This window comes from Chenopodium album, chromosome 10 (genome assembly GCF_948465745.1).
Source record: "Chenopodium album chromosome 10, dcCheAlbu1.1, whole genome shotgun sequence".
Lineage (NCBI taxonomy): Eukaryota > Viridiplantae > Streptophyta > Magnoliopsida > Caryophyllales > Amaranthaceae > Chenopodium > Chenopodium album.
In genome coordinates, this window is record NC_137843.1 from 58386316 (window position 1) to 58413680 (window position 27365).

A 27365-nucleotide genomic window follows, 5' to 3' on the forward strand; every position below is an offset into this window, starting at 1 on the left:
TTGAGATAAGTTGATGATGTTTAAGTGCTAATTAAGCTTGTATTTAAGCTTTAATCCTTCCATGGTGATGTTCTGGGCTCAAGTATTCTTCAAGGCCCAACTGAACCAGGGTTTTGAGGAGTTGCCATCTCTTTTTCTTGGGACATATGAGCTCCCACTTGTACCTTCATTTGTTCCTCACTCCTCACTTGCCTTAGAGAAAAATCTCAAAAATCCTCTCCAATTTTTCCCAAGAGTTCTTGAGAGTTTGAGTGTTCAAGTCACCTCAACCGGTGTTCATCCAAGTTCATCAAGATCTTCAAGAGGTATGTGAATTTTTCCACCTTTTTTAATCCGAATTCGTAGATCCGAAATGCATGATGGGTGTTCGTGAATTTTGAATTTCTGCCTTGAATTTTGAATGGGTTTTTCTGGAATTTTAGCTTTATTTTTGGCTAGGATGAGTACGAAATTTTATGTTGAATCGGTTTAACCCTTGGGTAACAGTTATGCCCAGCCGAAACTGGGGGTTCTCATGGGCAACTTTTCGAACTTTTGGATGTGTGGACTGATTTTATTTTTCGGGTTTGTGTTTGATTTTTGTGACTTGAATTGCTGGGATTTCGGGGTAGAACGGCTATGCCCAGCCGAAATTAAGATTTTCATTGTGGCTTTTTCGAATTTTCCGAGGGAGTTCAAGCTGAAATTTGGGGTTTTGCTTGAGAATTTTCGAATTTCGGGGGTATGACTGTGAATTTTGGTTTGCATACGTATGAAATTGTGCTTGGTTTTTTCTGAATTTTTGCTTTTAATCTTCGGGTTGTGCATGTCTGAAGCTTTGAATTCCCTGAACTAACTTAACCCCGGGGTAAATTGGCTACTCCCAGCCAAAATTTAGGGGTGTAATGAGTTATTCCCGAATTTTTGGGGGTAAATGCCGAGGGAGTGAGGGGGAAGCCGAGGGAGTGAGGGGAAGGGTAGCCCCCTCGGCCAGCAGCACCCGTGTATTTCCGGGGTATATGCCGAGGGAGGTGAGATGCGAGGCCGAGGGAGGTGAGTACGAGAGAGTGATGCGGAGGGAGTAGCAGGGCTTGGCCGAGGGAGTGATGCCGAGGGAGGTGAGTGCGAGGAAGGTGAGGCCGAGAGAAAAATGCGAGTGAAGAGAGAGGGAGTTAAGCTGCGGGAAAATGAGAGCGGGCTGAGGATAAGAGCTAGGCCGAAGGGGTGCTAGGTGTACCTTCGGGGTGTCGCAGCGAGAGAGGGAGAGTGCCGAGGGGCTAGCGGTGCTGCTATGCCCTCGGCTGGTGCTATGCCCTCGGTTGAGAGACGCCGAGGTGAGTTTCCTCGGGGTGATTGCCGAGGGAGGTGAACTTGGGTTTTTTTTTTTTTTTTTTTTTTTTTTTTTTTTTTTTTTTTAACGAATCATGCCCCTCAGCTAGACTTGCCTTTTGAGAATTTTTCTAACACTTGAAACTTTTTGTTGATATTTGCAGGAGTGCTTCTCTCCGGGGTTCACTTGATTTTGCCTGGGGGTAGCTTCTCCGGCCTCTCTAACCACTTGGTAAGCACTCTATACTTAGTTTTTTATGCTCTAAGTATCATATCTCCATGCTTAGTAATTGTTTGTTATTTCTCCGTGTATGCTTTGCTTGTTCCTCGGCTGCGCTTGTGATGATATTAGGCTTAGAGGTACGCTTGTTGTATTTTTGCATGTACATTAAAAATTCCTGGGGGTAATCTTGAGTTGAGCTATGCATGTATTATGAACGACCAAGCGACTCAAGATTACCTAGACTCTCTCCCCGGCCCTTCATCTTACGACTTGTCTAAGGAAATTTGGTCGGGGGGAGTACTTATAACAAATGTAATTGGTAGTAGCATTGATTCATCTATTCCTTTGGGTGTGCCTTTTCCTTGTGTGTCATCCCCGTCCCCTGAGCATGATTTAGGCTTTGATTATTTTTTACCTCCTTCCCCTTGGGAAGTTTCTCTTGCACGTGAACCGACTTCTAGAGGTTCTTTGAACAGATTGCTTGTTGACGGTGTGGTGACTATGTCAAGTGAGGATGATACTTCCACTTCTCTTGGGGCGCCGGTGACTTTTAAACCCCCTAGTAGGAGGAGGATTAGCCCCTCTATGTGCCACCCTTCTGCTACTTGGCTTAGATCTTTGTCGGATGGGACTAGGCATTTGCAGACTGAGTACCATATTAGGGACCCTTTTCTCATTTCTTCTCCTAGGGGTGATAGCACTGTAGATAACCCTCCCCCTGGGTGTGTAGCTGTCTATAAGCAAGATTTGGATAATGGGTTGAGATTTCCGCTTCATCCTTTCATTGAGGAGTTGTTGATCGAGTATAACCTTAGTATAACCCAACTTGTTCCTAACTCTTGGTTGACAATAAATGCTTACATAGCCACTTGTAGTTTACTTGGAGCTCCTTGCACTGTCACCGCCTTTAGGAACACTCATAGGCTTCAGGAGGTCCCGGGTAATGTAGATAGCCACGGGTGGTATGCTTTTCACGATAGGGAGTTTTATCTTACCATCAACACAAAACCCACGAGTCAAAAGGGTTTTCGCCACACCTTTCTTTTCATCTACCATGCTGGGGGTTGGAGGATTCCCCGAGATCATAGTGGTGTACCTAGGATTGGCTTGAACTATAATGTTCCTGCCATGGGAGTGGATGAAGCCGTGCCGGCTGTTTGGTTGCAATCTTATAAGGAAAAAGGGTCCAAGGATAAGCTTCCCACCATGTGGATTGTGAAGGATAAGCACTTCAAGAAAGAGCGGTTCTTGAGTGTCGTGGGCCTGAGCCACACCTATGATAGTGGTAGGACTTGTATATTTATTTCATGTACGCTTTATACTTTTTGTGATTTCTCCTGGGCTTTATCATTGACTAACAACCTTGTATGAATGATGTCTTCAGGTGTTGCTTTCAACCAGTTATCGGAGAAACTTCAAAACAAGATGTCTCAGATCAACTTTCGAGCTGGAAAACTCAAGCTCTCCTTGAAGAGGGGAAACATGAGCATCCCTCCTCCTCCCCCGGTAACATTACTACTCTAAAGTTGATTCCTTCAAATGTTTTTGTTTTTTGCTAACTTTACTTGTGATTTGCTTTTTCAGAACCCAAAGAACTCCAAGCTCAGGAGGAAGGCCATCGAGAAAGGGGAAGGATCATCCCAGGCTACGACAATGGAAGTGGATGACCAGGGATCCCAGCATGCTTCACCAGCGGTCTCTCAGCACATTGATACTCTGGAGGCTGAGGGCTTTGCGGACCGGGGGAAGCAAACCCGGTTTGATGATTCGAGTGAAGATGATGATGAGGAGGAGGATGGTGACACTGAGGTTCCTCCCTACTTTCCTCAGTCTATTCTGGGCCTGACCAAGCGGGGTCGGAGGAAGATGATGAAGAAGACCATGTCCCGCTTCCCTACGGCTAAGGACTTTGAGGTGATGAGGGCAAAACCCTCCAGGGCCATTACCTCCGCTTTTGATGGTGTCATGAAGGTATACTTATCTTATAATATCATTATGTTCTTATATCCTTGAGGTTGTATTAACCCTGTCCTTGTCTTTTGTGTTGGTGTAGGCTGGCATGACCTTGAGTGTTCTTGCGGAGGACTACCGGAAGGGGGCCATGAAGGATGTCAAAGGCCTCAAGATGGAGCTTTCTCAGGCAAGAACCGAGATCCATGATCTCAAGGAGGGGCTTCACTTGGCCCAGGAGGAGGTGAAGAAGGCCAAGAAGGAGCTCTCTGATGCTCAGGAAGCCGGAAAGTCTAGCCTCTCCGCCGCAGAGACCAAGCTGAAGGAGGCCTTGGATGAGAAAGCAAGAATCGCCGCCGAGCTCAAGGAGAAGAAAGCCGAGGTGAAGAGGATGAAGAGTGAGCTGGCCGAGGCCCGGGAGAAGTTGGAGCGGACCCAGGAGGAGGTGATTGCTGAATGGAAGCAGAGTCCTGATTGTGCTGATTATCAGGCCATGATAGGGAGTGAGGCCTTTGAGGTGGGGATCACCGACGCCATTACTCACATGGAGACTGCTTTCACTTCCCTTGGTCTCCAGGATTCATATCCCAGGGTACGGGATAAGGTTAGGGACCTTGTTCGCGCAGCTGAGGAGGAGGAGCACAGGAGGTTGCTAGCTGAGCAGGGTGAGGCTCAGGAGTAGTTTCTCTAACTTTCAGTTCAGACTTGACTTTCCGGGATGTGCTGATGTACTGATTTTCCGGGATGTATAATACTTATGGTTCTTTGCTTTAAATTTCGAACATTAACTTTGTCTTTTTGGATGACTTGTAAACGTTTATTCGGTTTCGCCTTTGCTTATATGATGCCATGGAACTGGTAGGCTTTTCTCCTCACTACTCCGTGCTGTTTATTTGTTTCTTGTTTGATCATTTACCCCTAGGGGCCAAAATAGGTACCTAGTGTTTGAAGAGTCTTTAATATATCTATTATTGCTTGCTGAGGGCTAAAACGAGCCTTATGTTATTCCTACAAGAATTGCATGATTACCCGGGGGCTAAACGAGCCCTTAGTTATAAAATTTGTAAACGAGCCCCAAGTTTAAGAGGTGTATGAGAGCTGGGCTATTCCAACTCTTTGAGGTAAGCTGAGGGCTAAACGAGCCTCAAGTTATAAGTGATTTTCCGACCAGGACTCTATCTCAAATATTTGAGTATAGGCTAGCGTCTTGCCCCAAACATTGGAACAAATTTTAGCGAAACCAAAGTGCCTTATGTTGGGCATATGGTGCTATGCTAACAAGCGATATGAAAATTGAAAAAATAGGCTAAGTAAAAACAAAAATAAATAAGGGCAAACATCCCAGCTGAGGGGTTTTTCATTATATTAACATTGATGCAAAGGGACATTACAATGATGCACTATATAAAAAAGCTGATTTCCTCGTATCGGCTCTTATTGCCCCTAGGGCATCATTGTAAGGGAAAGTTCAGACATAAAACCTTCTTAGGTTATCAGCATTCCATGGCCTGGGGAGGTCCTTGCCATTAGGAGTTTGTAAGCGAAAGGTCCCCGGGCGGATCACCTCCTTAATCTTGTAAGGCCCCTCCCAATTTGGGCTTAGCTTTCCCAATGCCGGGGGTTTGCCAGCAGCTTCACACTTTCTGAGTACCCAATCACCCTCAGCTAGGGGTCTTGCCTTGACTTTGTTGTTGTAATAACGAGTTATTCTTTGCTTGTATGCTATAGAGCGAAGCAAAGCATCTCCTCTTATCTCTGGGAGTAAGTCTAAGGCCATAGGCTTCAGTTGATCATTTTGGGTGTAGTCATAGAAGGTTACCCTGGGAGATGGGATTCCAACCTCCACGGGGAGTACAACATCACTTCCATATACTAAGGCAAAAGGAGTTTGCCCCGTAGCTTCTTTGGTGGTGGTACGAATGGACCACAGAATCCCAGGCAAGTCATCCACCCAAGAGCCTTTCGTACCCTCCAACATTGTTTTTAACCCCTTCAAGATTGTTTTGTTTGCTGCCTCAGCTTGGCCATTAGTCTGGGGTCGGCATACAGCCGAAAACCTTGTTTTGATTCCAAAACGCCCGCAATACTCTATGGTTGGCCCACTATTGAATTGCCGGCCATTATCTGAGACTAAAATGCGAGGTACCCCGAAGCGGGTGATGATATTTCTCCAGATGAATTTTTGGACTTGCTTGTCGGTGATTGTTGCTACGGGCTCGGCCTCAACCCACTTAGTGAAATAATCAACAGCCACTATCAAAAACTTCCTTTGCCCCGAGGCTACAGGAAAAGGTCCTAGGATATCCATGCCCCACCGGTCGAAAGGTAAGACTGATTGAATGCTTGTGAGTGCGTTGGCCGGGATATGAGGCACATCAGCAAACAATTGACATCTCTCACACTTCTTAACAATTTTCATGGCGTCATGCCTTAGGGTTGGCCAATAGAATCCGGCCCTCAGCGCCTTTCCAGCTATAGTCCTCCCACCTTGATGACTACCACATGCCCCTTCATGAATTTCTCTTAGGACATAGTTTCCCTCCTCCGGGGTAATGCATTTGAGCAAAGGGTGAGTGAAAGATTTCTTATAAAGTGTTCCATCATGAAGCACGAACCATTCAGCCCGTTTTTTGATCATCTTGAAGTCGGGGGTATCCTCAGGCAATTCCCCTTTTAAGCACAGAATGATCTGGTCCATCCAAGTTTCCCCCCTATCAATTTCCATGATGATGGGCCTTTGGGTACTTGGCCTTTCCAACACTTCCCACATGATGTTCCTGGGAGCTATCCCTTCAGCTGAGCTTGCTAAGCGTGCAAGAGCATCTGCTTGTTGATTTTCTGAACGGGGGATGTGCCTGATCTCAAAGTTTTCAAACGCTTTTGCCAAGCTCTCAGCCTTCTCAAAGTAGGCCTTCATGTTTTCCTCCTTTACTTCAAACTCTTTTGTTAATTGCCCCACGATGAGTTGTGAATCTGAGCATACTTGAACTGATTTGATTTTCATAAATTGGCATAAGTTTAGTCCCAAGATGAGAGCTTCATACTCAGCTTCGTTATTTGATGCATGGAAGGAAAACTTTACTGCATATTCAAATTTCTCTCCTTCCGGGGAGATGATAACTAGCCCAGCCCCACTTCCAGCCTTACTAGACGACCCATCCACATAAAGAGCCCAAGGGGCGGAGGTGTCTGTTGGAGTTGGCCTATGGGCGCATTCAGCTATGAAGTCAGCCAAAGCCTGGGCTTTGATGGCCTTGCGGGGCTCAAACTCAATTCCAAAGTCAGCCAACTGATCCGACCAATCTGTCATTCGGGATGAGTGATTTTTGCTCTCTAGCACCTTCATACTCAGCATCCATGAAGCTTAGGAGGGCATGACCAGCGGTCGAATCCACCAACCTATCAATCTTAGGTAAAGGATGATCATCCTTGGGGCAGGCCTTGTTCAAATCCGTAAAATCCACACACATACGCCAAGAGCCATTTGGCTTCCTAACAAGCACAACATTAGATAACCACTCGGTGTATTGGCATTCTCGAATGAAACCCGCTTCGAGAAGCTTCTTGACCTCAGCAGCTGCAGCTTTGTTTCTCTCCGGCCCAGCATGCCGGAGTTTTTGCTTGATAGGCTTGTAGCCCTCTTTTATGTTCAACTCATGTGTCATCACCTCGGGGTCTATGCCCGGCATTTCATCTGCTGTAAAAGCGAAGATGTCTTTGTACTCTCTAAGAACTTGAATGATACTTTCCCTGAGCTGGGGGTCTAAGTTCTTTCCCACTCTCACAGCCCGAGCGGGGTCATCTCCCAAGGGTATGCTTTCATCCTCTTCGATAGGTTTAGGCCTGCCATAGAGCTTGGGATTTTCAGCCATGTATATGTTCATTATGGGGAGCTGAGGGTCATCTATATCCATTGCCTTTCGCTTAGCCCCCTTGTCTTCCTGATTATCTGAGCCTTCAAGCTGCCTCAGACTATCTACATAGCATTTTCGTCCCTCAAACTGATCTCCATATATTTTCCCTACCGAGCCATCATCGGTCTCAAACTGAAGGAGTAGATGATAAGTTGAGATTGCAGCCTTAACCTCGTTGAGCAGGGGTCGGCCTATGATCATGTTGTATGGCAGATGGGTGTCCACAACTAAGAATGTGAATACGAAGCTTCTCCCTTTCTTCTTCTCCCCTAGGCGGATTGGGAGCCTGATTGTACCCAAAGGGTAGACATGGTTTCCTCCGAATCCTACTAAGGGCTTGTCAAGGGGTGGGAGATCTCCTTTGCCAAAACGCATTTGCATGAGGCAATTCCAAGTGATTATGTCAGCTGAACTTCCACTATCTACCAACACTTTCCTGACTTTGGCATTTGCCACCTTCATGCTGATCACCAGAGGGTCATCATGGGGCCTTTGAATCTTCTTTGCCGAATCCCCCCCGAAGACCATGAGAGGGTCCTTCGGGGTAGATGAAGGGGTGTCAATATCATAGATAGCTTCCCCTAGCGATCGCAAATGACCTTTGCGTGCTCTATTAGATAAGCCCCCAGAGGCATATCCCCCGGCTATGACATGGATAGATATGTTGGTATCGGCTGAGCTGGAGGGTCTTTCAAGTAACGATTAAGCTTTCCTTCTTCTGCTAGCTTATCTAAGGCTTTCTTGAGTTCTCTGCAATTCCGGGTGACATGACCACACTCCCTATGGTATTCACACCAAAGCCTCTTGTTCCTTTGCTCCATTGGTGTATTCATTGGATTAGGCTTGGGGAGGATAGCCTTGTTCTTTATGTCCAAATAGATCTCACGCCTATCAGCATTGTACTTGAGCCCTTCATCATCACTCTCAGCCCTTCTTGGCCTTCTATTCCTGTTCTCATGATAGTTTTCTTCTTGCTTTCTTTTCCCCTTGTTGTTAGCCAAGGGTGCCTTGCACACCTCACTAGCTTCAATGATCCTTTCAGCTCTTTCCATAGCTTCAGAGAAGGTACTGACTTTATCATGCACAAGTTCAAACTTCAGCTTGTTGGACTTGAGCCCGAAGAGAAGGGCTGTGAAGGCAACATTATCTTGGAGGTCGGGGATAAGCTGGGACTCGGTGTTGAACCTCTTGATATAATCCTTCAGACTTTCATTCTCTCCCTGCTTGACAGTCATCAAGTGCACGCTGGTCTTCGTTTGTCTACTCCCAGCAATAAAGTGTTTCGTGAATTGAGTAGCCAGCATGTCAAATGTTTTAATGCTCCCAGGGGTAAGGTTGTTAAACCAGGCCTGGGCTATACCCTTGAGTGTGGTGGGGAAGAATCTACACCACGAGGCTTCACATCCCGTTTGGACTCCCATCTGTGCTTTGTAAGCGTTCAGATGGTCCTTCGGGTCTGTCTTTCCATCATATGGGTCCAACGTGGGGATTTTGACCTTAGGCGGAATGGGTGTGTTCATGATCTCCTCACTGAAGGGGGTGATATTCTTGACAATCCCAAGTCTTCCTGTCCTGGGAGGTGGAGAGAGCCCCGGGCTTCTTCTTGGTGAAGATGTAGGCCTAGGAGAAGTCCTTCTTTGCCTTGAAGTAGCTGAGTTAGCTGTGTTATCTCGATACCTGGTGGAACCACGGTGAGAGTGAACTCTTGTTCGACCTCTCGGGGGTACATCCTCTTCTTCCTTAGAATTATCCCTCCTTGAGTTGATTATCTGACGGGCATCCAAAGTTCCTTCCCTCAGCCTTCGGTCATTGATTATTTCTCTAGCATCTCTCGGCTGGGTGGGTTGCTTTGACCCCCGCCGGGAGTTGGGAGATTGTCTTGGTTGAGAGCGGTGAGACTCCTGATGCCGGGGACGGGAGGAGGCTTGATCGAGCTGGGAGACATGAGGTTGGAGGTTAAGCTGTTGAGCGTTCCCTAACCCGCCTTGCCCCCCGCCCGGGTTAACAAGTGCCCTGAGGCTTTCTTCCAAGTTTTTGTTGATTTGGAGAGCCAGCTGATCCAAGTCTCGGCGGGTGACCACCTGGGGGCTAGTCACTTCCCCGACGGGGTCACTGCGAGCCTGGGGTATTATCTCCTCGACTACATGAGCATGCCTAGCCGAGAGAATAGGAGCTCGCCTAGTAGCATCTTGGTATGTACTGCGGGGACGCCTAGTGTTCACCATGACTTTTTGTTACTTATCCCCACAGACGACGCCACCTGTTTCTGGAAAACAGAGTTGTTCCTGGGAGTCTTAAAGTATTCCTCGGGGTTACGGTAATAATGTCAAGATGTCTTAAGGCAAAGTCCTAATAATGTCCGAATTTCCCTCCGCTATGCCTTGCTGTCCGAGAGCTAGGCCTACAAAAGAGAGAAGGTTAACTGCCCCGGGGGTGTGACCCGGGAAAGCCCCTCCGATGCTTAAGTCAGCGATCGTACTTTAGAGAGAGAAAGTAGAGAGAGAAAGTAGAGAGAGAATTCGAGAATTAGGAAAAAGTTACCATTGCTAATGATTGGAGAGCTATTTATAGATGTACTTTCTGGTGGCAGAAGTTGTACTTAGTTGGATTGATTAGGGGTAAATCCGTACTTGGTGCTGACTAATGATGGGCTGGATAATGGAGGGGTATTTTCGTAATTCCAGGTCAATGGGCTTAGGACAATGGACTTAGCCCAAACAGGTTTCATGTTCTAATTGGATTATGTTTCAAACATAGTTTTTTTAAAAAAAAAGGATGTTTCAATCATACTTGATTTGGGTCAAATTAGTTGTTACATGCAGGTTTAGGCTTGAATTATAGTATTGGGTTAAATCAATTATCGATTACTATCAAGTTTGATTCATGTTATATATCATACCAAAATCACACATTGTTCAGGCATGGGTTTATGTTGATTTAGTTGTCAACTTTGCGTATGACTATATAAGTATAGACAAATGGTTTTTTACATTTTAAAAAAAAAAAAAAAGGTACAGATAAAACATTTACATCTAATCCAAGTGTTTAGCATAGTTTTTTTTTTTTTTTTTTTTTTTTTTTTTTTTTTTTTTTTTTTTTTTTAATTTTAATTCGTGCAAAATAAATTTAAGAAATCATCATGTATGCAATTTACTTATTTTAATAAGTAACATCAATTCATGTCATAATGTCAACACACAAAAAATTGTTCATTGTATCTAGAGCAAATAATTTTATGGAACCTTTATGACTTATAATTTTAAAATTTCAAGCACATAACAAAAATCCTGAATTTGAACTAGGATAAAATATTTAATCTATCTAGTGGACAAGTTGCGCAAGATAACGGAGAGAGAAAGTGAATCTTTGAGTTAAAAGTGAGACAAAATAGTGGAGCATGTTCATGTAGCTGCCAATGGAAGTAATGAGCGACGATGAGCCAATAGAAATGCAGCAAAATTTAGAAAATTATATTGATGAAATAAATGGTGTTGCATTTTTTCAAAAAATGGACCTCCCTCATGATCTTATAGTATATGATATTGTTACAAGGTTGCCAATCAAATCTATACTTCAATATAAGTCCATTTCTAAACAATGGTATTCTTCTATTTCCTCTTCATATTTTGGTAATGCTTATTTCAAGTTATCTTCATTTAAACATTCATTTTCCCCTGTAAATTGTGTTCTTATCTGTTCTGGAAGTAATTATTTTTTATATTCTTTTGATGATGATGATAAGGGTGAATTATTGGATACTAACTGTGAAAAGGGTTTGTTTAAGTTCAGCATTGATTTTGATGGTTTGTCGTCGAAAGATGAGATTATTCTTGTAGGATCATGTAATGGGTTAGTGTGCTTGTATTCTATGTTGGGTTATTTGATCATTTGGAATCCTGTTATACACCAATGGACTAAATTTTCGTACCCTTTATTGCAAGGTTTTCGAAATTTTACTTGGGGGTTTGGGTATGTACATTCGAGTGATGATTATAAGGTTGTTAGAATAAGTGTGGCCGAAGAGAGCAGAGTTATCATAGCTCATGTTTTCTCATTGAGAAGTCGAAAATGGGAGCAAATTCATGATGAGAGGCTTCATGGGTATTCCCTACATGGGAGGCCTAGTTTAGCTGGAGTTTTGGTCAATGAGACTTTATATTGGATCATGTATGAGCGAGGGCGTGGTGAGAAACAATGCATTTTGGGTTTTGATTTAGTCCATGAAAGGTTTGATGAAATCCGCGGTCTGATTCCTGGTGACTCGTACTTAAGTGGCTTTCGCTTCCTAGGCTGTATGGGAGGATCCTTGGCCATGGGCCGGTTTACAAGTGCAGGTGATGTGAGCATATCGATTTTAAAGCAAAAGGGACAGATTGAATACATTGGATTATATAGGGACATGAATCTAAGTTCTTGTTGTGATGTGGTTGGAGTCGCTATGGCTGGCAAGTTTTTCATACAATTAGGTGATCACGAACTAGGACTGGTTGATCCAACCTCTTCGCCTAAGAAGTAGACTCGGCTTGTCACATTTGGAGAACAAGGCAGCACTCGCGTCTTGAGTTATACTCCGAGCCTGATCTCCCCTTTGGCTTTTGCTGAGATGCCTAAAGAGTAAAGAATAAGACAGGTAGCTTCTCATTTTCCTTTGTTGCTGCTAGACATTTTAGCTTCCTGTAATTGATCTGCAGCTGATATAGCTGTGCTGTTGTGTTTCAGGAAAGCGTAGCTGTATCGAAAGAAATTGGAGATTTGGAGTTGAACCTGAGATTGTTGAACTGACATAGAAGATACTGACTGCAGAGAATAAAGAGCATAACTTTAATTTCTGTGCTTAATGTTAAGTGGTTTGTTAACTGGTTTATTTGTAAACTAGAACTTGGGTATATGGGCATATTCCTTTGTTTCTGTTTATTGTGGTGCACTATTGAAAGCTAGAGGTTTTTACAGACTTTGAAAGCTGAGTTTGCCTACTATATTAATGTTGCATCACATATTCACATATCTACTAAGTAACAATCTAACCACTCATGAAAAATAAGAAATTGTTGCTTAAAGAATGCCACACACTGACCACCTCATTTTAAAATGACTAAACTCTATATATTCGGAAAAATGAATTATTCTTTGTAATAAGGATTATAACAAATACGAAGTATGCACTGTATAATATTGTATAAAGTATATCATTAATAATGCTAACTTTTATTATAAACAACATGCCTATTACCAGTAAATACAATCAAAACTCCACAATACTATACATACTTCGGAAAAGCTACATAGTATGATCATATGAAACAAAAGGAGTAGGTTTGGTTACTAGAACCCTAATTTTCTCACAAACTATACAACTAATCCCCGGCAACAATGCAATTTACTTGTCATGCAAATATGCAATTAGAGAGCGAGGTGCATAAATTGTGAGTAGAAATTTATGCTTAATTTAAGTAATTACTCTGTAAATAGAAGAGGCAAAGTAATGAAATTAGTTGTTGTGTGCAACTTTTGTCCATTATTCATTACAAAATACACATTATTGTGTGCTAATTGAAAATCAAAGAATTTAATTTGAGAAATGAAAATACCATTTAGTACTTTGGATCAAAGAAAGCTAATCGACCTGGCAGCCTTCACCTTTGCATGGGTATGCATTTTCTTCTACTCTGTTTTTCCCCTGATGAATTTAAGCTATGTACTTGTAATAATTAAGCGTTAATTGCAATTTTATCTCTGATGTTCGTACTTAATTTTTACAATTCACAAATTTTAAATTAGGAGTCAGCTACTTCTTGTACTTGTTTATTCTAATTTGAGAGGATGCTTTAGTTTTCTAGTAACTTGCATGAGTAGATATATTACTCAATACTCTCTTCGTTCCTCTTTATTTGTTAAATTGAAACTTTAATTGTGTCAAATTGGTTTTTGTACGAACAACAAAGTACTTTTTATGTGTTAAAGATTTTTAAGAGTTAGGATGAGGAATACACCCTGAAAAAGTTTGTAATTGCTCCTTTGTTAGATTTATACAAGTATTTTATCTTTGCCAAAACTATTTTTATTTTTTAATAAATTAAGGAAAATGGTGCTTAAATACTACTCGTACCAAAAGTGGTGTAGGTTTTAATGGTTAACTAACTGTTTAGTGTTCACATTCACACTTGGGATGCTTAAAATCTTTTGTACAGTTATTTAAGATAATAGAAAATGCATATTCAATAGGCAAGATTAAAGAAAAGACCCAAATTTGGTGGGAGAGTAAGATTATTCTTCATAAGGAGAAAAAGAAACTTGATATTTCTACACTATTAATTAACGTCAAATGGAACATCAGTGGCTGAAGCCCATCAGCACAACCAGGACGGCAAAGGAGGAGGTGGAGAAGCCACTAAGCCTGGCGACACGCTTGTTCCACGTGCCACGGCTGAACTGCTGCATAGTAGCAGTGGCTGGGTTTAAGACCGCGATCAATGTTGACATTGTTAAGGAAGGACTTAACCAAACTCTTCTTAAGCACCCTCACATCTCTAGCAAACTGGTAAATATATATTACTTCATCCGTTCTTTTTTTAATTGTAACAAAGACTTTATATTAGAAGTCTTTGAATTGGCTTCAACAATAACCTATGAGGCTAAATTTTCTGTCTTTTCAAATCATCTAGGTATTTGATCCCAAGGACCCCGGGAGACCAATTGGATGGATCAAAACCAAAGTGGACGTGAACATCCACATTATAGTCCCAAATTTGGATTATTCAAATATGGACTCACCAGATGAATTTGTTAAAGACTATGTTTCAAATCTTGCTCAAACTCCAATGGACTTAACCAAGCCATTATGGGAAATTCACATCCTCAACATCAAAACAAAGGATGCTAACTCGATTGCTGTATTCCGAACTCACCATTTCATAGGAGATGGTATCTCAATTATGTCCCTCGTACTCTCGTGTACTCGAAAAACCTCTGATCCTAATGCATTTCCTACACTCCCTACCGAAAATGAGAAGAAGAAATTGGTTAACACAAGAAGCTCATTTAGTTTATGGGACTGCTTTTTGTGGCTATTGTTTGCTTTCAACATGTTGTGGAACACTTTTATAGATGTTTGCATGTTTTTGGGCACAATAGTTTTTCTTAAGGACACCAAGACTCATCTTAAAGGCTCTTCTGGAACAGAAAAGTCTCCTAAAAAATTTGTTTATAGGATTCTAAGCCTTGATGACATCAAGTTTGTCAAGAATATCATGAATGTGGTACGTTTTATTTGTCTATAAATTGTTCAAAATTAATTGATATTACTAATACAAGTATAATTAAATTTAAGTTTGTTATACATCTAAATGGGGACATTGATGATTTGTTTCAGACGATTAATGATGTGGTTTTAGGGATAACTCAGGCAGGCCTATCACGCTACCTTAACAGGAAATACAGTCAGTCTCCCACTTTCTTACATGATCAGTAATGTTCATATTATTTCAATTGAATGAATTTATGAAGTATAGTAATACGTTCTTACATTCAGGTGAGTCGAAAGGAGATGAAAGGGTGCAGAAGAATAGTTTACCTAAGCATATTCGTATAAGATCATCAATCCCTATCAGTATCAGACCAACTTCCAAGCTTCAGGTTTAAGTACAACATTGCTCATTTCTATCATCTATTTGCATTTTGCAACCAAAATTTTGTTCAAAAAAGGCTTTAAAATTGTCTAAGATCATTGACATGGGTACTCAACAGGATTTAGCAGAACAAATGAAAACAAATGATCCCAATACGAAAAGGTGGGAATGGGGGAACGCAATTGGTCACATCTTCCTTCCCTTCCACATCGCGCTAAGAGAAGACCCATCAGACTACATACGCAGTGCTAAAGCCAACATTGGCAAAAAGAAACATTCTCTTGAAGCAATTGTCACATATATATGTGCTGAAATTGTTCTCAAGTTTCTAGGCCTTGGGGTATGCATGCAACTTATAGTAACCTAGGCTTATAGCATTACAAGAAAAAGGCAAAATTGGTATAAATCACCTTTTTTGACCAACTTTTTTGAAAAAACCTCCTTTTATGTTTTTTCCTTTTTTACTAAACCACCTTTTAAGTACCTAAGTTTTTTATTGCACCACCTCTATTTTAAATTTTAACGAAAAATTTAATTGAGATGTCAAATGGACCCACAACTTGTGTTTTTCTCTCCTTAAATCATTTATTTTTTCCATCCCAAAAACATTCGACCCTTCCCTCTATATAAATGCACAACTAAATTGAGTAAAGCTTTAAAAAAACCAAACGTAATTTTGCTTCACAAATTTAATTGTAGTCTTTGTTCATTCTCAAACCCTAAACTCAGGTAATTGAAGTGGATGGTTGAGATGGAAGGGAAGGTTTTGTTGTGGTTGTTGATTTAGAAGTGGATAATTGAGATGCAATATGTTAAATTTGAATTAGGGGTGGTGCAATCAAAAACTTAGGTAGTTTAAAGGTGATTTAGTAAAAAGAAAACATAAAAGGTGGTTTTTCAAAAAAGTTGGACAAAAAAGGTGATTTATACCAATTTAACAAAAAAGGTAATTCCCGTGCAAAATGAGAAATGGACATGTAATAAAGGGACGGAGGGAGTATTAACTTCATAGTTTTACAGGTTGCTGCTGCTATTACATACAGAGTTCTATCCAACACTACCTTATACTTCTCAAATGTGGTCGGTCCAATGGAAGAAATAAGCTTCTATGGTCATCCCATGACGTTCCTCGCTCCTAGTGTTTATGAACATCCACAAGTATGCTCACTATCCTTTACGATTGGGATCTTATAGTACATATATGCGAAGTACGTTGATCAAGTTATTATTTTGTGCTTAATCGATGTAGTTTGTCTATTTTGTGCAGGCTTTGACAATCCATTTTCAGAGTTACATGGATAAGATGACTTTGGTTATTGCAGTTGATCAAAATGTGATCCCTGAACCACAACTACTTTGTGATGATATTGCGGAATCACTTGAACTTGTAAAGAAAGCAGCTCAAAAGAAAAAGATCTTCAAGATTTAGCATCCATGTTCTAGTTTATTACAACGTACAAGCTAAAGTAATTGAAGAGCTATACCCATTGATTTTTCTTTGGAAGTAATATACATTGAAATGAATAATGATGTATTCTATATTCATTTTGCATATTGGTTATTGGCCAATATGGTTGAAATTTCAAGGTGATTAAATTTGCTTATGACTATATTTCCTACTTCGTATTAAGTTAGAAGATATAATGAAAAATATTATAAGTTACGGAGTACTAGATTTTTATTTATTTTTTGGTAGATTATTGTTTTGATTTCGTAACAGCCAGACTTCTAAACATTATTAACATTAAGGTAGTGAGAAGTTTGAGAAAAAAAATAAAATTTAACATCTAGACTTCCAAACAATAATTCAAATAAAAAAATTTATATAAAAATAATGAAAATAACAAAAGTGCACATTTTTATGACAAATTTAACAAGATCTTACCATAGAGTATGGACCAAGTATTTTTTTTTTAAAGACCAAATTAGGTGGGATTCATAGAGAGAAAGACTCTCTCCAAATCAATAATAAAAGTACAACTTTTGTATAGTTGTTGTATTAAAACATGTATTCATAAAGAAAAAACTCTCCCCTCTACCAACTAAAAACCCTTCAATCAAAAATTCAAAACCCAATAAAAAAGCAAAGAAGAAATTTTGAATGATTTTCTCTCTATCTTCTACGCTACTAACTAACTAAAATAAGAGATGGCATGTGTTAATAAGTGGTTAGTCCCCATCAACACAACTAGGACGACGACGGGGGTGAAAGAGGAGGTGGAGGAGCCACTTAGTCCGGCGACACGTTTGTTCCATGCGCCGCAGATGAACTGCTGCATAGTGGCGGTGGTTGGGTGTAAGACGTTGATCAACGTTGAAGTTCTTAAACAAGGGATTTATCAAACTATTGTTAAGCACCCTCGTTTCTCTAGCAAACTGGTAACATTATTGCTTAATTTAATTTTTTCTTCATCTTATTGCTGGTTTTTCGTGCTTACACGTTGCTTATTTTTGTTAGCACTATAAAGAAGTCAACATTCTTTAATTTCTTTTTACTATTTTTTTTAGCTTTTCATATCTGGCAAGAATGCATGATTAAGTTAGATCAATAATTGATATACGAGTGCTCTAGAGGTGGCTAATCAGGCTAACGGATAGATTGCTTCGGGTATGGAGTTATGATCTGGGTCCTTTATGGTAGGATCATATTCAAGTCGGTAGGTTTTTTACTCGGATCCATTTGGATAAGTATACGGGGACTTTTAAATAAGTTTGAACTAGATCGAGTTTATTTTATTTAGGCTTAATTGCAAATTACTACGTATTTAATTTTAAAATTGGTTTAAGTACAGTAAATTTGAATTATGTAATATTTTTTAAAACAAAAAAATGACGAATTACATATTGCCATGTTGTTGGAAGCCCTGAGTAGAGTGGTATATACAAAATTTGATTCCAAATTTTGAATATTAGGGCTTGATTGGTAATTAGTTGGTAGCTGATTGATATAACTGATTGTACTAGCTGGTTTGACTAGCTAGTTATATTAAATGGTTTGACTAGCTAATTATGATTAGCTGATTGTGTAAAAATGTCTGGTAAATAGCTATTAAGAGACAAAAACCTAATTGCATAATAAGCTAATTTTAAAAAGCTCTTATAATGAGCTTTCTCTAAAAGAGGTTTTCTAGCCCAAAAAGCTCTTTTAATAAGCTATTTACCAACACCCAAATTAGCTTTTTTAATTGATCAAACATCTAATTGGACAAAACAAGCTAAAAGCTCTTTAAAAAACTCTTTACCAAATACACCCTTAGTCATAAGAGTCATAACTCATAAACTAAAACTTCATGAAGAGTTTGAATTGTACTCCGTATCAAACAATTTGTTAATTATGGAGATTAATGGAAATATGGAATATGCTAGTCAAAGTGTTGGGCTGCGGGAAAGACTATGTGACATTGTGACCCTTGGGTTAGTCAAAGTAAGCTCTTTTTTTATTTATTTATTTGGAGGGTTAGTCAAAGTAAGCTACAATCAGTCAATCAGCTAAGCTGGTTCTTTCTTTTTACAATCAATTGATGAAATGTCAAAATTGCCCTCGATTGAAATGGGATTCTATTTAACGACAAATCCATTTAAATTGGAATGGGCTAATCATGAATTCATGATCCTCTATTTGTTGGCCTTGGTGACCCATAGTCCAATAGATGACGGCTTGGGTTAGATAAAGCGTACAACCACCATAATTTAGCTTTATCATAGTAAGCATTTTTATTTTATTTTGTAAGAAAATGATAAGAAGAACCAATCTACTGATTTAGAGTCTCACTTAGATCAGTTCAGTCCAAAATTCGAGCGCTAGTTACTTTGAAAGTGAGGGCGAAAATAGAGGACTTGTGTTACAATAATTACAAATGTTAGCTTGTCCATGAAGCAGATAGATTTACCATGATGTCTATTGGCCTTCTTATCATTAGGTAGTGTGTTGGCCTTCCGAATTGTACTAGAGGGCAGAATTCCCGAAGGCTTTCCAATTTGATATGGACCATATGGTGGTTAACGTTCCAAGTGCAATGTATATTCTGATACACTCATACACTCGAGTGCATTTACAAATTTATGCATGATATATGTCAACAATCTATTATCTAGTTAAGCATTGTAGTATAAGTAGAGAAAATACGGCAATTGGAGACATTGGGAGTTAAGTCTTAACTAATTTATTTGTTTATCGGTTAACTAATATTTGAATTCACATTAACGATTACCTTCAGGAGCTAGACTAATCCATCTTGATTGACAATTAGGTATTTGATCCCAAAAAACCTAGTAGACCGGTTGGATGGACCCGAACCAAGGTGGACGTGGACAACCACATTATTGTTCCAAGCTTAGATTCATACATGGACTCACCCGATGAATTTGTTGAAGACTATGTTTCAAGCCTTGCTCAAACTCCTATGGACTTAACCAAGCCATTATGGGAGATCCACATTCTAAGCATCAAAACAAAGGATGCTAATTCGATTGCTGTATTCAGAATACACCATTCCGTAGGAGATGGTATCTCTCTTATGTCCCTTGTACTTGCTTGTACTCGAAAAACCTCTGATCCTAATGCATTGCCTACACTTCATACAAAGGATACGAAGAAGTCAGATGACACAACAAATAGCTCATCATTTTGTTTATGGGGCTGCTTGATGTGGTTGTTGCTTGCTTTCAAGATGTTTTGGTACACTATCATAGATTTATGCATGTTTTTTGCCACAATGGTGTTTCTTAAGGACACCATGACTCATTTAAAAGGCTCTTCTGGGACCGGAAAGGCTCCTAAGAAGTTTGTTTATAGAACTCTTAGTTTTGATGACATCAAGTTTGTGAAGAACGACATGAATGTGGTACGTTTTCTTTCAGTTACAAAAAAATAAATTAGGATGTTGTAATGCATCTTTCATAAGTTCTTATAGATTGATATCTTGTTAGCTTTCAAACTTATTTGGCGTGACTAACATTTGTATGATAATCTTAAGTTCATTACACAATTTGGGGTGATATTGATTTTTTTCAGACAATAAACGATGTTGTTTTGGGTATTACTGAAGCAGGGCTATCACGTTACCTTAATAGGAAGTATGGTTAGTCCTTCATCTTTACTACATGATCGTTTAATTTTGTAAAGTTATGATTTTATGAAAAATTTACATTGCTAAGGATAGCTAATGCGTATGTCCGATCCATATATAAATTCAGGTGAGTCCAAGGGAAATGAAAAGGTGCAACAGAATAATTTGCCAAAGCATATTCGTCTTAGATCAACACTCCTTGTAAATATCAGACCAACTTCCACGCTTGAGGTTTGAGTATAACAATAACAATTATTTTCTACATTAATTTGTGCCCAAAATCTTATTGAAAAGACTTTATTTATTTTCACATACGCAGCATATATACATGATCATTAACATAAGTGTATAGGATTTAGCAGAACAAATGGAAACAGATGATCCCAATTCGAGAAACTGGCAATGGGGGAACTCGATAGGTTACATCCTCGTTCCCTTCCACATCGCGCTAAGAGAAGATCCATTGGATTACATACGCAGTGCTAAAGCCACCATTGACAAGAAGAAACAATCTCTTGAAGCGATTGCCACATTCATAAGCGGTAAAATTGTTCTCAAGATTTTCGGCCTAAGGGTATGCATCTCTACCCTGTTCAAAATCAACTTGATAATATAAATTCCTAAATTTGTGGAAGCAATATTTACTAAGTACATAGTTTTACAGGTGGCTGCTGCTATAGTATACAGAGTTCTATCCAATACTACATTTTCCTTGTCAAATGTGGTCGGTCCAAATGAAGAAATAAGCTTCTATGGTCATCCCATAACTTTCCTTGCTCCTAGTGTTTATGGACACCCACAAGTATGTAGCCTGAATAAGGTTTATTATCCAAATACATTGTAGTATTATAGTTATATGTATAAATCACGAAATAGTCAAATATTATATTGATCCCATGTGTTATACATGCAATCATTGTGTGTACGAGTAATAAGATGAATCTTGTAAGATTGAGATCGTTTATGTGATGTATATAGGTCAAATTATGTTGTTTTCAATTTGATGTGGTTAACTTTACCTGGTGCAGGCTTTAACCGTCCATTTTCAGAGTTACATGGATAAAATGACTTTGGTTCTAGCAGTTGATCAAAATGTGATCCCTGAACCACAACAACTATGTGATGATGTTGCGGAATCACTTGAAGTTGTAAAGCAAGCAGTCCAGAAGAAAAAAAACTTCAATATTTAGTTTCCATGTTCTATTTACCCATTTTTTCCCCCTTGGAGCAATACTCATTGATATATATATATATATATATATATATATATATATATATATATATATATATATATATATATATATATATATATATATATATATATATATACACACACAATGAAATGTTACATGTTCCTTTCACTTAAATGAAATAATTCAAATATTATTCCAGTGATAAAAAAAATTAGCACTTTTCTAATTGGCTATGTCTAACTCTTAAGTACTCAAGTGTATTGACTGCTTCATATAAATTGTGATTTGAACGACTTTTCCAAGTTAGCAAGTATGAAATAGTAGTACTTTGTTGCCAATGTTAATTAATACTTTGACGGGTACAAGCCAACAAGGTGTGAGAATTCAGAAGACATGGCTTTAGATTGAACTTAATGGCAACAAGCCAATGCAACAACATCAAATTTAAGGGTAACAACTTGTTCAAATTCTCAAACAAATATTTTATCAAGCCAAAATCTCAACTCAATTCTTCATACCATTAATCTTGTACTCATAAAATATTACCTTCACCCAATATTTCGTAGATAATAAGATTCGTAATAAAACACAGTAAACAAGCTAATCATAATATTAATGTCAAAAAGATTGTGATTTTTTTTTAACAAAGGCTGAATTAACATAAATAAATCAGAGTTTACAAGACACATTACAAAAGAAAAAACTTGCTACTAGAGGCTTGACTTATAGAATATATAAAGGTTGTGAAATTGTTATAGAGTATATTTTTTGAAATTTATGTCATTTTTTTTTTACAAAACATATCTCAAATAAGATTAAAGGTGTAAAAAAAACTCTCTCAATCTGTATTTTGACTTGTATTGACACAATAATTCAGCTTAATTTAACTTCTTATATTACTACATCTGTTTCATATTACGTGCAACATTTACTAAAAATAGTTGTTACATATAATAGAGAGATTGTTATATACTCTCGAGTGTATCGTACACCCATTTAACTCAAGGTTAGATAATTAAATGAAAAACAACCATAAAAATGAGAACAAAATATTTACGAGTGTACAATATATTCGGATATTTGTACTAGTAATACCTATTGACACCTCTAGGAGTCTAGGACTATCCAAGAGATGCAAAGAGCCAGAGAGGCCAAAGACAGATAGATAGACAGACCTTCTGGAATCATCTACTGATCTACTCTCTCAAACTTTTCAAGAAATCCCTCCACTTTACACTTCATCGCCCCTTCAACTTCTTTCTCTCTCCATATAAATATCCCTCTAAAACCCTCGTTATTACTGATTCATCTCGATTCTTCCCTTTTTCTTTTCATTTCATCTTCCTCCAAGAAAACCCCTGTTTTTCTCTCTCTCTCTCCTCAAAATCCGACAACAATGGCGATTCTCTCAGATTACGTCGAAGAAGAGCACAAACCTCAAGAACAACCACAACAACCACCGCCTACTCCGAAGCCGTTTTCTACAATTCTCGATCCTTCGAATCCGCTAGGGTTTCTTCAATCCGCCATTGATTTCGTTGCGAAAGAGACGGATTTCTTCGCCGATGATTCGTCTGAGAAGGAGGTTGTTACTTTGGTTACGAATGTGAGGGAGAAGCTTAAGGTTGAAGCTGAGAAGAAGAAGAAGAAGGAGGAGGAGGAAGCAGCTGCTGCTGCTGTTGCGTCGTCTTCTGCTTCGGAGAAGAAGGATGCGTCTTCTATGGATGTCGACGATGATGATGAGAAGGAGACAGAGAAATCTAAGTATATAGGTTTATCATCTATTCCTTTCATCTTTGAGTTTTTGAATTTTGTATTGATTTATTGCGCAATGTTGGTGATTTTACTCTTCATTTTGACTTTTTGATGAATAGAATCTGACCTAATTAATTTTTGTTGTTGATTTTAATATATGATTATGATTTGCCCTAAGTTTTGCTTAATTAAGGAAGAATTAATATAGTTTATTCTAAGTATTGTTCTGTTTAGTGATTATGTATTTGGTGCTTGGTGAGTATATGACTGTGGATCTTTGGGACCGAAGTATTGATTTGGTTAGAGCGTTTTTGTTGATAACATTGATTTATCTGTAATTGTTGATGAATGAGCGTTAATTAATCTGATTTTTAATGAGTGATTGTTGATTCATGATTCTAGTTGATTAATGTTAATTAATCTTTTTGATTAATCTCTAGCTGTTAAGATAATAATGCTAAAGCATCCTTTGAGAATTGTACTCAATCAAACAAATTAGTGTAGAAACATACTGGGAAATTAAAGCTAGTTTATGAGCACCTTCTGCTTAATTTCTTAATCAAAGAAGCATGTGCTCCCAAATTTTAATCAGGGCAGGGTGGTGGTGGCTTGGGGTGGACTAGATTGAATCCTCTAGATTTAGAGGAGCTATTAGAATGATGAGGGAAATTGCCAAGGCAAACTAATTTAAGGGGATAACAATTAGGAGGGACTGATTATTAGCAGCTTTGGTACTAGGTAACTTATTTCATGGTCTTGCGCTTGGTATTTTTAATTTATTATGTAGCACTGCTGTTATGCTTCAACTCATAAGGTCCAATGCTAAATACAACAAACATGAAATCAAATCCCAAGATTATGAAGTACAGAGTAATTAAGATACTGCATTAAAAAATGTAGCTACCCAAAAGAAAATATGCAGCGTATTTCTAGTTGGGAGCTGGCTATCATAATTGATTAATTGATGTGTTATTCCTAGTAGCTAGTTAGCTACCCAAAAGAGAAATTTAGCTGCCAATCTTTGCATAAATTGTAGTTTCAGATAATGGCTCATTTTTAACAACTAAAGCATGAATTACTCTTCGGATTCCTTTTTTTTTTTTTTTTTTTTTTTTTTTTTCTATTTTACCTTTCATTTGCGATGGCTCTTTTTGAGAGGCCACTTCCAAGATGGTAGAATGATGTTTTTCATGTGTAATATTGCTGTGTTTTTGTAAGGAGTTGATATGGTTTTTTTAAATAAACCATTCTTATTTATTCTTTGGAATACGTCGGTGCAGAACCAAACAAAGGGAATGGTCAAGATTTGGAGAACTACTCATGGGTACAGTCCTTGCCAGAAGTTACTGTAAGCGTACCCGTTCCACCTGGGACAAAGTCAAGGTCCATCACTTGCGAGATTAAAAAGAATCACTTGAAAGTTGGTCTCAAGGGCCAGCCTCCTATTATTGATGTAAGCTCTCTCTTATCAAATTGAGCCACTTGTTTTCCTTGTAACAATTTAAATCTTCTTTTCTGACCTGTAGTATTTTTTGTTACAGGGTGATCTTTATAAGCCTGTGAAGCCAGATGACTGTTTTTGGAGCTTGGGTATGTTCTGTGGTTGTGAACCTGTATATCTTTGAAATAATCATGCCTTTGAAATATAATGGCTACCCAACTATTGTAGTTATCTATTGATTTCCTTTTCTTACATAAAACTTTATACGGAAGCTCTTTTCTACAGTTTTATACTCCTAAAATCACCCCAGATAATTCACCCATATCATAATTGCTTTGATGGCTGGCAAGTAGAAATTAGAGAGTCGTGTTGAAGTTTAAAATGATTTATAACTGTTTCTTTGTTTGCCTGTATCTGTTATTCATGAATTTTCTAGCCTGGAGCTTAGGTTTGTTGTTCACCTCTTTCATGTAAATTTTTTTCATGAGAGCCCTACTTTCCCCAACCCCCTTGCTCAATGTTTCAACCTCCCAAATAGGGCTTGTCTAAGGAAGGGGAAAGAAAGGGTTTGTAGTTTAATGATTGAGGTAAGTCTAGCTAATGGTGATAAAGTGTGTTGCTATGATTAAAAGGTTACTTGTTGGGGAAGATCATGGCTCATTTTTTGGGATATATGAAATGGATTGCCATTTATGCTTGGTGGGGAACTAGTGGTGTACTCCCCAATTTGAATTTTGGTTTACTTATCTCCACTAGGCCAGAGTTACATTTTGTTCTAAAGCTCTAGGTCTCAATGCCACAATACATGTATGTACACACACATAGCCTAGCACACATTGTGAGCATAAAACACAATGCTTGGATTGTTATCTTTCTGACGCTTATTCTGGTTTTTCTTCAGAGGATCAAAAGTCTATCTCAATTCTCTTGACAAAGCACGACCAAATGGATTGGTGGAGATGTCTGATTAAAGGTGAGCCTGAAATTGATACACAGAAAGTTGAACCTGAAAGCAGCAAGCTCTCTGACTTGGATCCTGAAACAAGATCAACTGTGGAGAAGATGATGGTAAGACTAGATGACTTTTTTAGTAAAAAAAAATAAAAATACTGGCCTACTTATCTTGGCATGTGTATAGTAATCTAGGAATTGTGATTCCTAATTTCCTTGCATGAATTTTTTGTGAAGATCTGCGTTTTACACAGTATATTTACTGATGAAAAATCATGTTTTGGTTGTGCAGTTTGACCAAAGGCAGAAACAAATGGGCTTGCCAACAAGTGATGACATGCAGAAGCAAGAGCTGTTGAAGAAGTTTATGGCTGAGGTAAATACGTTGTTTTGATACCCCTGTAATTTATACCAGGAGTGAAATGTACATTTTTACAAATGAAATTATATTAATCAAGGATCTCATATCTAAAATTCACTTGTGAAATCATGCAGCATCCAGAGATGGACTTCTCAAAGGCAAAGTTCAACTAGATGGTGATGGTGATGATGGAATATGATTCAGTTTTTTGGGTTGATTACTGTAGTCATGAAATTGGAGAACCAGCAGCTGGAGTTGAAACAGGTTTTTTTTTGTCTGATGCTGAACTTGTTTATACTAGTTTCGATATCTAGGGTAGAATCTGTTATTACTGGGTATAGATACATTCCAGCAATCTTTGGTTTGCTAACAAAGCTTAATTGCCTAGCGTGACTCCAGCTCTTGTTTTGTGGCTGTGCAATCATATTTGTGCTGCAGATTGCTACATTTGGAAATTATAACTTTCCCATGATTTGTTGATTGAGGTGGTAACTTAACACCTGAAAGTGGTGTCATCTGTGGGGTTGTATGGAAATATCATGACAACTTTTCATTTACAAACTTATATCATGTCATCAATATGGCAATGACTTATTAATTTGCCTACGAACTTTATTATGTAATTGTTTATTGTTATGATAGATTTTTGACTTGCATAATTCTAAAGACTTCTATAATTGTAATTGCTTGGGAATTATCAAGTATACTACAAATAAATTTTACACATTATATTTTGCCAATATTTGATTCTTAGGTAATAATGAGTAATAATAAAAAGTGAAATTAGCATTACGAATTGTAATACAATCCGTGTGCATCTTTCCACTAGGATAATGAACTTGTAATAAAATACGAATAAGTAGGTATATACGAAGTAGTTTTTAATGATTATATTTATAAATATATGAATGAACATATTAGTATTGTAATGAACCTCTATTAAATAAATAAACATTAATCAAATCACAACTCTTGCACTTGTTTGCCTAGGGGATGCTCAGGGGGCTGCTAAGAATACCTTCCTCTGTAGAGCATTATTTAGGAAAAGGTAAATATTGTTAGTGATCAGCCAAGTTGCAATAGTATAATAATAGGACATTTGGTGGCCTGGCACAAATATATGCGAACTAGGCCGGGATTTGAGAGACCGTAGTATTTTAGCTTAATGAAGATGATGGATTTATGAGTTAAGTACCTAAAATCATTGACGGTGCAACAACTAGCTTAGTTCTCTCCAAAAGTTAATAGAGCGTTCCCAAGGCATACTGGAGAAGTAATCTACCATAAGTGACTATAGAATGCTCATGTGACTTCTTGTACATACGTTAATATACTTAAAATGTACCTATGAGACTTCTTGAGGAGGTAAGGGGACTTTCTATTCTATGTAAGTAGGACGGACGCGGCCTATTAATAGGCATCAAGGATCATTTGTACATTGAAATTGAGAGTTCAATACAAGTAAACACTCCCATAAAACACTTATGTCCTCGTCCAATTTAATATACTAGTATGTAATTCCTTTAATAAGAGTGTGGTAGGGAAATTAACATCAAACCACACTGGCGTGTGTAA

The 27365-nt window shown here is 38.6% G+C and overlaps 4 protein-coding genes across 4 annotated transcripts; all 4 read left to right on the forward strand.

The window, feature by feature from the left end:
• The first annotated feature begins 10795 nt into the window (after positions 1-10795).
• On the forward strand, positions 10796-12265 carry LOC145564327 (F-box/kelch-repeat protein At3g23880-like). The gene is made up of 2 exons (XM_081624642.1): positions 10796-12025; positions 12115-12265. The coding sequence occupies exon 1, from the start codon at positions 10811-10813 to the stop codon at positions 11909-11911; it is 1101 nt and encodes a 366-aa protein (XP_081480768.1). The 5' UTR covers positions 10796-10810; the 3' UTR covers positions 11912-12025; positions 12115-12265.
• Positions 12266-13717: 1452 nt separating this feature from the next.
• On the forward strand, positions 13718-16449 carry LOC145565559 (wax ester synthase/diacylglycerol acyltransferase 11-like). The gene is made up of 7 exons (XM_081625522.1): positions 13718-13933; positions 14058-14651; positions 14765-14831; positions 14924-15027; positions 15139-15360; positions 16041-16178; positions 16288-16449. Exons 1-7 carry the CDS (start codon positions 13718-13720, stop codon positions 16447-16449), a joined length of 1503 nt encoding a protein of 500 aa, XP_081481648.1.
• A 602-nt stretch (positions 16450-17051) lies between these two features.
• LOC145564328 (wax ester synthase/diacylglycerol acyltransferase 5-like) lies at positions 17052-21279 on the forward strand. Its single transcript, XM_081624643.1, has 7 exons — positions 17052-17399; positions 19271-19864; positions 20035-20101; positions 20217-20320; positions 20442-20663; positions 20754-20891; positions 21118-21279. Exons 1-7 carry the CDS (start codon positions 17169-17171, stop codon positions 21277-21279), a joined length of 1518 nt encoding a protein of 505 aa, XP_081480769.1. The 5' UTR covers positions 17052-17168.
• Positions 21280-22533: 1254 nt separating this feature from the next.
• Positions 22534-26372, forward strand: LOC145564329 (protein BOBBER 1-like). Its single transcript, XM_081624644.1, has 6 exons — positions 22534-23054; positions 24318-24490; positions 24579-24627; positions 25380-25546; positions 25722-25805; positions 25925-26372. Exons 1-6 carry the CDS (start codon positions 22679-22681, stop codon positions 25961-25963), a joined length of 888 nt encoding a protein of 295 aa, XP_081480770.1. The 5' UTR covers positions 22534-22678; the 3' UTR covers positions 25964-26372.
• Positions 26373-27365: the final 993 nt, after the last annotated feature.